General features: G+C 47.0%; 1 protein-coding gene across 12 annotated transcripts in view; it reads left to right on the top strand.

The window, feature by feature from the left end:
* Positions 1-14,261, top strand: part of elavl4 (ELAV like neuron-specific RNA binding protein 4) — a 94,379-nt gene that overhangs the window by 16,938 nt on the left and 63,180 nt on the right. The window contains exon 1 of one of the 12 annotated variants that reach the window (XM_042057529.1): positions 10,182-10,520. The exons of 9 other annotated variants lie outside the window; for them this stretch is intronic. In XM_042057529.1, the coding sequence (XP_041913463.1) occupies positions 10,512-10,520 (9 nt within the window). In that variant the 5' untranslated portion in view covers positions 10,182-10,511. Of the gene's footprint in view, positions 1-10,181; positions 10,521-11,961; positions 11,997-14,261 lie in introns of those variants that run through there. 2 more of the 12 variants (XM_042057526.1, XM_042057525.1) reach the window with 2 other exon arrangements.

The raw sequence follows: 14,261 nt of genomic DNA on the forward strand, positions 1-14,261 counted from the left end.
CCCCCCCACACACACACACACACACACACACACACACACAAACCCCTACCCCCAAAAAAGGACAGACTGTCATTATGAACTGAGATAATCTCATCATAATAGAAGACAGAAAAGGAACAGCAGACCTCTTCTGGAGACGCAGGCCTAATTCGACATGCGTTAATTCTCCCAAAGGCCCTTGTCACATGTTGACACCAAATTACACCGGGCCATTATACGCGCACGCGAGCCATGGCATCATGAGCGGTCAGACAAATTGGATGCACCTGCTATTTGAGGATCGTAATCATCCGCCAGTATAGGGTGGCTGGCTATCTACCGACGAGAGCCTGAGGCCGACGGTAGAAGAGGTGACGGTGACGGAGGCAGCGGCGTGAGTCATACCTCGCCGGCTGATTGCGGAGTGATAAATGCGGACGAGCGCCTGAGCGATAGGCTGTGCCCGGAAGTTGACATGTTGATGAACAGACCTGCATTGTGGAATTGATAGTTTCTTACCCAGTGCGTTCTTACTGATTTACTAATTGTTTGGGGGGATGGCTGCTGCAGCTGTCATGAATAAATGATGTCTCCTTGGCGTGTGCGTCGAGGATGGCTGAAGCAAACCTCTGCGCCGTGGAGTGACCTCCTCGAGCGTTGGAGAGAGAGAGAGAGAGAGAGAGACTCTGATATTGGTTGCAGCCCCGAGGAGGAGAGAAGAGGAATCGCCCCCACTAGTTTTCCAGTGCATAAATAATGCATGGCATCTAACAGTGAGCATTAGGGTTTTAAATGGTCGAGCATGATGCCTGCCACAGACGTCAATAGGCAGCCTCTGAAATGACGCAGTTTTAGAAAGAGCAGAAAATGTATTTACGTGTGGTATTTAAACCTCTTTCCCCCACCCCTCTCCTACCTCTCTCTCTTTCCATTTTTATTTCTCTTTTCCCATCTCTCTCTCCTACCTCTCTCTTTCCATTTCTATCTCTCTCTCTCTCTATCCCTCTGTCATATGGCTTGCTGCCTCTTACACTCTGATTACTAACCTTGCTGCCAGGGCTTTCCGGGGGAAATCAGAGCGAGGCAGAGCAGCAGAGACGTTGCATTGCACAGGAATGACTTTAGCTTCACCGGAACATGGGGCCTGGAGAGCCAAGGGGATAAAGGATGTTCACACACAGAGATGGGAGGAGACGAGGAGGAGACAGAAAATGAAGAGAAAGAGAGAGAAGAGAGAAAGAGAGAGAGAGAGAGAGAGAGAGAGAGATTGCATGCTCACAGATTACTCCTGAGATTTGGGGACAACCGCACAAATAACATCCCGTATAATTTAAAGATAACAAATTTTAGAGGTGACCACTGGCAAGGAAATGGCTTTGTCTTCCTCGCGCCCTTCTTCTTGTTCAGCTGCCCTGTAAATTCACTCTTTTTGCAGCAGGTAATAATCCTGTGACTGTCATTACACCAAGAAACGCGACAAACAATGGTCCAAAAAAAGGAGCAAAACAGCCATGAAAAAGTCCTCTACAGAGCGCCCCCCGCGGGCCAGACGGGGTGGTTCAGTGAGGCGGCCATGTCGTCTGTGGTGTGTGTTGTGTTTCGCGGGGGCCACCAGGCCCGGGCGCAGTGGGCACGGAGAGGCTGGCGGCTCTGGAGGGTGGCGCTGATTAAAGCCTGGTGCAGATGGGCCACAGCGGTCAGCCTCATTGCGTGATGGTGGAATCCGGCTGGGATCAAACACAGCGCAGCGTCCCCAACTCATCCCCTCCCTCCCACACACACACACACACACACAAACACACACACACACACTCCTCAGCTCACGGCCCGTCTGCACATCTCCAACACCCCTGCAGTGCCCAGCATACACACACACATTCACATTCACACACAGACATGCACAGACACACACACACACATAAACACAGATACATGCACAGATACAAACACACACACACACACACACACACACACATGAGGACATGCAGACACACACACACATACACACACTGAAGAAAAAACAGTTGCATCCACACACACTCCAAACACACACACACACACTTACACTAACAAAAAACAGAGCGAAAGAGAGAGCATGAGTGATGACAGTGATGGCGGTGCTGATGACAGGAAAACAAATTGCTTGCGTGCATTTTTCCCCCTCGTATCCTATACATCAGACAAGCGCACCACTGAGCCCCAAATGGACCATAATCAGACTCTCCTACTGCGCCTGCATCCTGATGCTAGGGTACATACAAAGGAAGAAAAAAACAACCTCGCTTTCATCTTTCTAACTACAAAAAGGATTGAGGTGATGTTACTGGAAGCATAAATGAGAACCATTACATTACACCATACACTACATACTGCTGTGTTCTTTTATATTAAAGTTTGAAATTATGCAATATATATTTCAAGAACATAATTATCAAAGAAACCACAATAAACAATGTTTTTCTTACCATAACAGTGTTAAAGCATAGAGTCAACAACGAGTAACCATTTTTACAAATGAGTTAAAGTAAAATCTTGGCTTAAATCCAATGCTCTTTTACTTGAGCTTTGTGGCATGACACGGGCCACAACTCAAACTAATGCTCTGTCCTGTCCTGTCCAGGTAGAGTAGAATTGGGACTGAAAACTGCTTGTGACGAATGTTGTGCAGTCTTGTCCTGAAGCCAGCATGAAGAATTCATGTGTTGGTGAAGTGTTCCTCCGTGCTGATGGGGACTGAGGCTGAAACTCCCATGATTCATGTCTTCTGACACACAGAGTGATTGGCTGTCGGGAGAAGGAAGCTTTGCTTTTTATTCGCAAAGAGCTCGATAAAGCGAGATTTGGCAGTTTGACGTTAATGTACGAGCTCAGGATAGACACATGAGCGCGCCAGGCTTATGCAAAGTAAAACTGAGCAAAATGGATTAACACTATGCATCTATCTAGCCAAATGGATACAAAAACATTTGTGGTTCTGACTTCTTTCAAGCATTGAATGATAACCAATAACTCAATTTTGGTTACACTGACTTTATCCGGTTTCAGAAAGACAAAACGTGCATAAGAGCCAAAGTCATCAAAACAACACAAGCTAGTTTATTACACCAGGCGCTAGGAACACATTAGGAGATGGATAATAACCGTTACATGCAGGCTTACGCATTCTCCGCCTCTGTATTCATTTGTTTGTTTGTTTGTGTGTTTGTCTCTGAGATGAAAGCCATATTGCAATTTATTTTCATTTCCCTTCTCCGAGGCAGCCTGCGCTGTGCCGTGAGCATGTGCATGTGTGTGTGTGTGTGTGGTTCTGTGGCGTACGGTGGTGTGTGTTGGTGTGAAGTGCGTTGTGAACAGATTGCACAGGGAGTCTCCGCGTGTCTGACTCGAGGCCCGATAGGAGCCGCCCGGTCGGCCAGACAGGCAGGTGGCAGATGACACTTCCGATCCGGTTAGGGGCCGCCATTAGAGATGTCAGAGCAGCACAGGCACAGAGGGTGGGGGGGGCGGCGTCAGGGCAGGGGTGCTGGTGGGATGTGGAGTGTGTGTGTGTATGGAGAGGGTTTTAACTGAAAGGTCAGAGGCTAATCAGCCTCAATTAACCATGTAAGCCTACACACATGTATATTTACTTAATGACCAGAGGCCTTTATTTTGGATGCCTTCGTTTTTTATAAGGAAACCTACCTAAACACTATCAGTATGTGTATTCTCCAATCACTAAACCCATGACCTAGGAGGCATTGTAAGCTGCCAGTGAAGTGACAGGCCCTCTGTGTATGACCCCACACCTCATCCTCCACACTGAGCCTCAGCTACACCGCTGCCCAGTCACACGGTCAGCCAGCTAGACTTAGACTTGTTCATTTGGCTGATGTTTTTATCCAAAATAACTTACATGTGTCAATTATGACAAGGGCCAGTCTCCCCAGAGTAACTCAGGGTTAGGTGTCTGGAACCCACAACTTTTCTGGCTAGCCCAGTTCCTTAGCCACTATGCTACCACTGCCCTTGAGCCGGAACACTTTTAATTGCACTGCTATTGTCAGTCTTGTACCAGTCATGCGCAGCATCCATCCAACCCGAAGTTAAACAGCCTCGTTTAGCCTCCGCGGCTATTAATCTCAATGTTATTCTCACGTCACATTTTCAGGCTTTGGGTAGCCTACATCAACAGACACACTGATTTAGCCATGAGGATCTGACCGCTTGTGTAAGGCCGGTCACGGCAGGGAGAGTGTGTTATCTGCAACATTTAGCAGGCGAAGCTCCAGCGAGGTCTGAACAGGGAAGACTTGAAATGAGTCAGTAATGAGCGACACTTCCTTAACATGTTCAGAGTGACACTCCACCTTGGATCTGCACATCTCCGTCTTTAAATAAACCTGTGATTATGCAGAGTGTCAATTACGACTTGCGTAGAGTTGCTTCATCCCACAGTAAGATTTCACCGCCTCTGTGGTTTTCTAGCAATTATCGCCATGCCAGTTACATGTTTCAACATGACCCGCACCAAGCAGAGAAAGCAGTACCAGCCCAAATACAGATATCTTCCTTCTCTACAAATATATTTGACTTCTGAATTAAAAAAACAGCACAGAGCAGCATACAAAAGCATACAATAGTATATTATTTTCTTAGATGTCAAATAAAACGACTATAAAAAGAGGGATCTGTATATGTGTTTTTGTGTGTGTTTGGGTGTTTTGTTTTGTATTAGTTTGAGTGTGTGTGTGTGTGTGTGTGTGTGTGCGCGCACACAAGTGCATGCTGCTGTGTGTGTGTGTGTGAGCATGAGATGTAATCATGGGTGGGTAAAGTCATTTAGGCTAAAACAAAGCGTTGGCGAATTGGGCGTGCTCCTGTTAGTGGGGCGGGACTTGGCCAGGGGCTGGCAGGGGCTCAGAGCAGGGGCAGGGGCTCGCCGAGTTCAAAGCAATTAGCCCAGTAATGGCCTGCAGACCAGTGGGCTCTCAGAGAAGGCCCGGCTCCGGCCTACTGGATCTGGTTCTGGTACCGAGACTAGTGGTGGTGGTGGCGTTTAAATGGTGCTAAGTACACGACTGGATCAGACCATAGAGGCTTGAGGAGACAAGTGTGTGTGTGTGTGTGTGTGTGAGACAGAGAAAGACGGGTGGTCTGTTGTGTCTGTATTTGTGTTCACGTGGGGTAGAGTGCCTCTGTGTGTGTGTGTGTGTGTGTGTGTGTGTGTGTGTGTGTGTGTGTGTGTGTGTGTGTGTGTGTGTGCAAATCTGTGTGGGTTTCTGCACATAAGCGTTGTGACAATAAAAGAAGCTATACTGTCTATATGGCATACCTGTCAACACTCCCGTTTTTCCCGGGTTTCTCCCGTATTTCAAGGTCATCTCCCAGCACCCTCCCATTTTGTTATTTCTCCCGGAAAACTCCCGTAATTTGCATGGCCATCAAACTGCTTTTTTAAAATCATTGATCCATTCATGTTGCCAGATTGTGTATGAAATACACCCTACACATACACGATCACTTAGTTTCAATTTCAACCGTTTTGTCATAGGCTAAAACCTGGCAACCCAAAACCCAAATAAGGAAGCGGGTGCCAACTGCGCAGCCTGAGTCTCGTCGTAAGCAAGCGGGCTAGTTGAATGGCCTACCCCAGGACTAGCTGTTGTGAAATTGTAGGGAATTTAATTGATTAACACATCACATAAACTGTTATTGAGTGTTGTTGATACACTGAATTTGTTCCCTTGGAACCAAATCTGACAGCAAGCAACTTTGGAGTTTTGGAAGTAGGCTGCAGGCAGGCAGCTGGTGGATACATAACTGGCATGCGTAAGGTAATGGTAAGGTAAAAGCAACGACCGATATGCAGTGTTGAAACACGTGTATAAAGCATATTAAATATGCAAACACAGATACGTATTAAATATGCAAACACCCCCCCCCCCCCCGAAAAAAAATCTCCCGTTTTTGGAAAGCTAAATATTGACAGGTATGCTATATGGCATATCAAGCCATGACTGACAGTCTATCGTAATTATATAAAGAGCGACGCCTATATTTTAAAATAAGTTGATGCATTTCATTATTTCATTGAATCATATTACACTAAAAGGTCATCAAAAGTAAAAAGGCTGATAAGACAGCAAAATTAAATCAAATTAAGTTAATAGGCCCGGCTCATTCATTTAGCCCTTTCATTATGTCAACGTTCACATTAGGGATATTTAAATGTCCCCATTCTTCCAATATTTACCCGCTTATTAAAAAGGCAGGCTATATTCCCTGCAGTCTCAAATACCCTGAAGAATGAGCAGATCTGTTGGGAAAATGTGAAAATAATTATATAAAGTGTCTGAAGAGATCCATTTTTCTTTTTTTTGTTCAGTCTTGCTTGTCAAGATTCTTTTTTTTTTACCCATGTTGCTTGCCAAAAGCACTTCATTTTATCTCTCATGAAAGACTTCGTTAGAATTCAATATTTGCTGCCCGTTCTACTGACAGAACAACAGAATGATGTGTATGCAGTATGCCACCCTGTTCCTTCACACTTGGACACACACACACACACACACACACACACACACACACACACACACACACACACACCCACACACACACACACACAAACAGACACTCTCTCTCTCTCTCTCTCTGTGTGTGTGTGTGTGTGTGTGTGTGTGTGTGCACCCTTCGGTTGTGTTGTGAGTGTGGCCAGGAGATCTCCAGGCCTCTGAGTCTTCCACTCTGCCTCTCATCAGGGTGCAGCGGAAACCTCCTACTGCTCCCAAGGAGGCAGACCTTCTCTTCCATCTGCCTTTAGAACAGAGCAGCAGCCACCCAGAAACACGCACACACACACACACACACACATATACACACACACACACCCACACACACACACACACACACACACACAGAGACAGAGAGACACCGGCCTCAACAGAGCATACATGTGTTCGAGGGGATTCTTAGAATCACAGATTCATTCTTTAGAGCATCAGAGAAATGTCAGCTGCAATCATAGTTATACAACAGGTTATAGATTACAGAGCAGAGTTTGTTTTAATGAACTCATGTTCTCTTGACATAGCAGTAAGTTGACAAGTGATTTGATTAGCATTTCATAGTTTTAGAGAATTGTTTGACAGTACACACACACACACACACACACACACACACACACACTTGCATGCCCACATGGTGCAATACAAATGCTTACCTCAGAAATTCAGGAGTGTAAAAATAATTTCAATATTATATAAAATGCACACAGGAAAAGTCACAGTAAAATAATAGTTACACAACCACATAATGCACTCTACCTTCACCCTTCTGTGAAAACAAGTCATAATGAATTCAATAAAAATGTCATACACAGTGATCCCGCATTCACTGCGTGTGCTTAGTAATTCACTGTGTACATACTTGTATAGACAGCTCCTGTATCAACAAAGGAATTTTCTGTCTCTGTGCCTTGCATACAGTACAATAGCTATTTTCCACCTCTGCGTTTATGTGGATGTTATGAAGCTCATGCCTTGTTTTAGTGTTATGTAAACATACCAATCAAGCACATTGTCTAACATCGAGGTTGAGAAACGCAGGGTTGCAAAGGTCTGTGTTGATACAGCGAAACTAGCCAATTTATTAGAGGATTTCGCATTTTATATTATTCTGTCTGAGTGTCGGAACGAGGCGCACATAAAACATGACTATCGGGGAGGCCGACTCCCTATGATAATTTATACCAAAGATATACTTATTATTCATCCATGACGTTTTCTGTATTGTTGTTTTTTTTGTCTCCTTCCTAGACCCATGGGTTCGCACAGTTCAGAAACAACTGCTTATTCGCAGTTTCTCAATTAGACAGCATCTTGGCAGGTCTCTGTCAGTCAGAGGCAGAGGCAAAAATGTAAACAAACTAGACTCCGTGGCAGGACAGCTGTATTCAAATGGGGTTGAAGGTGTTGAGAGGCCTGGGGCTTGGGGCTGGGGCTGGGTGATGGAGGCTCACGCCCCTGAATCATTCATGGAAGGAGCGCTGCAGAAAGGCGCGCTGCTCGTGAGGGCGAGGTCGCGAGGGGTCAAAGGTGAGCGTGGGAGCACGACGAGACGCGTGGATCTCCTTAATAGTTCATTCTGTTTGCCGCCGCCGCAGTTACAGTGAGCTGGAGAGAGAAGGGAGAGAAGAGAGTAGAGGGAAATAACTAATCCCACTTACTCACCCCCGTGCACCACACACACACACACACACACACACACACACACTCCATTTTCCCCCAAATCCACATCTATTTCCATACTCATGAATTACTCTCTAGGAAATATAAAAAAAAGTCCCTGATAGTTAGCAGACTCAGCAACATACTTGGAGCAGATCAGGAAGATCTGGCCCCGGATTTGCCGCCTGTGAGCCGGTCGTCGGCCAGATCCAGCCCAGATGCGCTCCACAGCAGGCGGCCTTGTGGGGAAAATTTGCGTCCTCAGTCATTAATAGCCTACTCAGGGCCTGAGAAGCGCTGCGAATGTTTGGGCTCATTACTGGTGCGGGTTAACAGCACTCTGGAGCTGGGGAGGATGTGGAGAGCCGCATGATACACACACACACACACACACACACACACACACACACACACACACACACACACACACACACCTCCCCACCCCATCAGAGCTTGTTAGACGGGCCGATTGCTGAACTCACACTGGGGTTAATGGACTAACTGGAGTTGGTTTGTGCTGGGGATGAGTGGCTGCCTCTACTCCACGGCCCTGCACCGGAATGGCAGCTGCTCTCAGTCACTCTCTTGAAACACACACGGCTGCTGCGTGGTGACACAACATTTCAAAAGACGGTGTGGCTGAGAGCCTGTGTTTACTACCATTTCCAGACAGACTAGAAAGCACCACTGAAAGCCAGGGGAAGCTGCCTGAACAATGTTATTCATTGCCATGCTATAGGCCAGAACATTTAAAAGGATGCTGTGCTTATTAAGAGTATGTATGTACGAGTGCTCCGGCATGCAGTTTTGTCCCTGGAAGAGAGGCCAAGCAGGCAAGATGAATCTGGTTCATATTTTATAACACTGAGGTCTCTCATGCCAAACTCTATTCCTGTCATGCAAGCTGAAATCTCAGAGGGGCATTACAGGTCCCAGGTACAGAGAGGAACAGGGCACAGACACTCTCTGAATGACACCCTGAATTAGTTTAGTCAGCTCATCCGCACTCTCTTCTTTTTAGACTCTTAAAATATAGTGTGTGTATTTTAAGATGGTTTTCACAGCAGGAGTGTCATTGTCACATTAGGGTGTTCTTATGTTTGCAATACGTTTTTCTTTTTGTCAGAAATTAGAAAATAGAAATAGAAAATCATTATGGGGCAATATCAAAAGCCAAAACAATAATCTACAACGCATAAATAAACAACATGATGTGTAAGCTAAGGTATCCGCCTGACTTTAATATAACTGGCAAATAAAACGCAATCATGTCATTCTCACCTCCTCACACATCCTCGGGCATCGTGCTCGCTGACGGCCACAGATGCGGAATGAGTTTTGTCAGTGGTGGCAGCTCTGGGCATTCACGTTAATTATTGATGCCGGTTGCGTGCAGCTGTGAAGGAGAGCGAATGTGCTGAAAACGGAGGCAACTAAAGGCATATATCGAAATATAAATATAAAACAAAATATAAAAATAGGGTTAAGGTTCCTCCGCAATATCATTTGCATAGCAGCATGGAAAACAATTGCAATGCATCTAAGTTCTAGCCACTCACATCGGACAGGTCGTTTAAATTACAAGCGGTCTGAGTAGGCCTATATGTGTTCATATATTAAATATTTCATGAACCAGTCGTGTGAATTTGCTTCATTGAATTGGAGATACAAAACCACACGCGCGCCTCGCAGTTCCCAACACTGCCCGTAGCACGCAACACGGAGAAACGGACCGCGTGAACTCCTTTCAGTCAGTTCAGCCCTGCCCACACATTCTACCACAACTCTGGGGTCAAATGAACTCTGTCAGTCTGTTTCTCTGACAACAGCGCTGCCTCTTGAGGTAGCTGACTACTATCCTCCCAAAAAACTGATGGCCGCCGATTTGGGTTCCCACTCCCTGCCCTTCCCTTTACTCAAGCGCGCCACCCCTTCCCTGCCTGAGCGGAGCCAATGAGAATCTACACCCGAATGACAGAGGGCTCAATAAATGGTGTGTAGAAAAGGGGATGCTTGCACTAGCTTCCACCACGTTCCCGTCAAGGTCCATCTTTTTTGTTTTTGTTGTTTTATTTTGGACTATTGCTCAGCTTCCATAAAAGCGTGAACGGTCTCTAAAACGCAGCTCACACGAAAAGTAACTGTTACCGTGCATCCATTCCTTCTCCAAATCTCGCCGTATTCTAACCGATTGTCCTTGGGACCGCGCTAAGTCCCTTTTACACACAACTCCTACAATCGCACAGCGGGCTATCCGTGTTCTCCACTGTGATACGACGCAAGACTTTACGCCGCGCAGTGTACTTTGAGATATCTGAAACAAGAATGGTCATGGTAAGTACATGCCTGTTTGTTAGAAATTAGAAGTACTGCCGTCGTTCATTGTTGTCAGTTTGTCCTTTTAAATTGTGATTACAGGTGATTTCAGTAGGTTACATTTGAACTCTGTTTTAAACTTTAGGTGTTTTTACAAATGTATAAATTGCAAAAGACCAAAACGCGAGTTAATTAAGCAGTTTAAATGTGTTAGTCCGGCATGTTTGTGTGTGCATGTGTTTGCCTGTAAGAGCGGCCGTGATGGTACAAAAGAGCAGGTGCAATATTTTCGCGAATAGCGGAAGGCGACGATTGAGGCGCGTGGTTATAAATGAAAGTAGCCTACCAATTTACTCGTGCTGTTTGGCAAATTGACATACCTGACTTTGGCGATGGTGACATTTTCTATTTCGATTTTGATATTATAGATATCTTGTTATTTTGGAAACATTGACATTTGATTTAAGAACATAAAATAAAATCGCACGGCACATTGTTGCGCTTTACAATTCCTCGAAGTCCCAAGTCAAATGCAGTATTTATATAATTGGTGAACAGGCGTCGTACATTTTTTAATCCTATTTGCACGTAATCTGAAAGTGTTCATAATGCGACACAAACATTGCAGAAGGGGTAAAAGCTGTAGTTAAATCTCACTAGTGTATGCCGTTTAACAGACCTGCATTAATAGCTAATTTATACACATTGCTGCGCAGGCTTCCTATTACCATAGTGCCTGTAGGTGCAATTCATTGAGCCCAGTCAAGCAAAGACCTCAGCCCGCGATTGATTGCTCCTGCCGTTTTCCAAAAAAGGGCTTTTTCCCTCCCTCCCTCTCTCCCTCTCTCCCTCTCTTCCTCTTTGCCAAGCTCCTCTCCTCTGCTTGCAGTCTGCAAGAGCAAAGGTGTTAGATTTTTTTCTCTATCCCTTCCCAGAGAATGGGGTGGGGAGGGAGGTGGAGAGGAGTGGAGCGGAGAGAAAGAGAGAGAGAAGGGGTGGGGGCTGCAGAGAAGGAGGGGTGGACGGACGTGTGCGGAAGCCAGTGAGTGTGCTGCAGCGCCCCTTCAGTGCGTGTTGAGAGGGAGGGGGGACGTCTCTGACCTCACTGACGAGGAGGAGACTGTCGGCGAGCTGGGCTGTGGAGCGAGGGAGAGAGAGAGAGAGAGAGAGAGATAGAGAAAGAGAGAGAGCGAGGGGGGCAGAGAGAGAAAGAGAGAGAACCGCTCATGCCGACGCCTGTGCATTCTCGCCCTGCCTCTCCTGAAGTAGGAATGCCTGCTCTCGCCAGCCACCTCTGCTGACCAGCGCTGAGAGAGAGAGAGAGAGAGACAGAGAGACAGACACAGAAGAACACAGAGAGGAGAGGAGAGAGAGAGAGAGAGAGAGAAAGAAATTAGCTCGGGTGGGGTGAGAGAGTGAGTGAGAGTGAGAGAGAGAGACAGAGAAACGACAACGAGTGCCGGCACGCAAATGGAGTGGAATGGGTTTAAAATGGTAAGGAGGCTGCAGCCGCTTGTCGTTTTGCCCTTGCATCTCTTCACCCATCCTTTCATCCGCTCCATCTCTCCACCTCTCCACCTCTCCATCCCATCCTTCCGTGCGTCCATCCCTCTCTCGCTCCCTCGCTCCACGCGTCTGCCTGCTTTTGCTCTTGTTTTGCGTGCGTGTGTGTGTGTGTGTGTGTGTGTGTGTGTGTGTGTGTGTGTGTGTAGTCTCGCAGCAGCAGCGGCAGCAGCCGTGGCCGTTGTGGTGGCTGTTTCTGGGGCTGTCGCTGCGTAACCGTGCTGTGGTAGTGCTGTGGTACCATAGTGGCGCTGGTGGTGGTAGCGGCGGCAGTAGCATTCTGGTCACACTGTCAGCGCACCCCCCCCCCCCCCACACACACCCCCTCTCCCGCTCTCTCCTCTCTCTCCTCTCTCTCTCCTCTCTCTCCTCTCTCTCTCCTCTCTCTCTCCGGCGGCTCCTCCATTCATACTGGGCACGCGGCTCCACCAGTCAGGAGCCTGGGAAAGAGGCGGTGTGCTTGGGCTTGTGCTTGTGCCCGAGGCGGTGGGCTGACGCCGCGACAGGAGGTAGTAGCAGAGAGGAGCGGAGAGGAGAAGAGAGGAGAAGAGAGAGGAGAGGAGAAGAAAAGAGAGGGGAGAGGAGAGGAGAGGAGAAGAGAGTGGAGAAGAGAGGAGAAGAGAGGGGAGAGGAGAGGAGAGGAGAGGAGAAGAGAAGAGAGAGGAAAGGAGAAGAGAGGGGAGAGGAGAGGAGAAGAGAGAAGAGAAGAGAGAGGAAAGGAGAAGAGAGGGGAGAGGAGAGGAGAAGAGAGGGGAGAGAGGAGGAGAGGAGACAGTAGCAGAGAGGAAAGGAGAGGAGTCGGGAGAAGAGAGGGGAGTGGAGGGGAGGGGAGAGGAGAAGATAGGGGAGAGGAGAGGATTGGAGCAGTGAGGAGATAGATTTTTTAAGGGGGAAGGGCTCGAGCTCCCTGGCTTTTTATCACGGTAGTAGAGTGAGAGTGTGTGTGAGAGTGTGTGTGCATGTTGGAGTGTGTGTGACAGTGTGTGTGTGCATGCAGAAAACCTGACGGCTCACCTTTCTAGGCTGCCGTCTAAGAGGAAACGCAGAGGCTTCGTGTGCACTGCTCAGTGGAGATTTAGTGTCCCTTGCTAACCAGCCAGCCCGCTGTAGATTTTATATTTCATTCGGTGCGTTTTTGGTACTTTTCGATCGTTCATCTGTTTGCTATGGGGAAAGTATGCTGTCACATTCCGGTGTAGACAAATAATATATTGCCTGGCTTTTGCCTGTGGTGTTGTTTATGTGTATTTTTTTTTTTTTGGTGTGCGGGAGTGTGTGTGTGTGTGTGTGTGTGTGTGTGTGTGTGTGTGTGTGTGTGTGTGAGAGCGTGTGTGTGTGTGTGTGTGTGTGTGTGTGTGTGTGTGAGAGCATGTGTGTATGTATGTGTGTGTGTGTGTGTGTGTGTGTGTGAGAGCATGTGTGTATGTGTGTGTGAGCGTGTGCGTATGTGTGTGTGTGTGTGTGTGTGTGTGTGTATGTGTGTGTGTATGTGTGTGTGTGTGTGTGTTTGTGTGTATGTGTGTGTGTGTTTGTGTGTATATGTGTGTGTGTGTGTGTGTGTGTGTGTGTGTGTGTGTGTGTGTGTGTGTGTGAGAGCATGTGTGTATGTGTGTGCGTGTCTGTGCGTAAGCATGCCTCCATTTGTCTTTGTGTATTTACGCCTTACCTAAATGTTCTTCTGAAAAACAGGCTGTTCCTCCTTAGCCTTGGTAGGGAATCTGTTTGTGTATAAATGAGTGTGTGTGTGTGTGTGTGTGTGTGTGTGTGTGTGTGTGTGTATGTGCGTACATGTGTGTATGAGTGTGTGCATGCGTATGTACTTGAGTGTGTGCATGCAATGAGTGTGTGCATGCACATTTCTTAGTATCTATGCATAACACATGTGTAATGAACATATGCTTGTATGTGTATGTGCATGTTTGAGAGTGTGTATGTGTGTTTACGTCTCCTTTGTCCTGTGTGTGCATTTTTGCATACAGTATATGTGTCATGTGTATGTTGTGTGTGTGCGCGTGTGTGCGTGTATGTATGCACATGTGTGCGTGTGAGTGTGTGTGTGTGTGTGTGTGTGTGTGTGTGTGTGTGTGTGCATGTGTGTGTGTTGTGTTATGCTAGTCTTGTGTTTGTTGGTCCATTGTTGACTAAGGGCTCCGAGTCAGAGCTTTACCCGGCTGTCATCCAGCTGGTGGGAACCGG

Source organism: Alosa sapidissima, chromosome 12 (assembly GCF_018492685.1).
Source record: "Alosa sapidissima isolate fAloSap1 chromosome 12, fAloSap1.pri, whole genome shotgun sequence".
NCBI lineage: Eukaryota > Metazoa > Chordata > Actinopteri > Clupeiformes > Clupeidae > Alosa > Alosa sapidissima.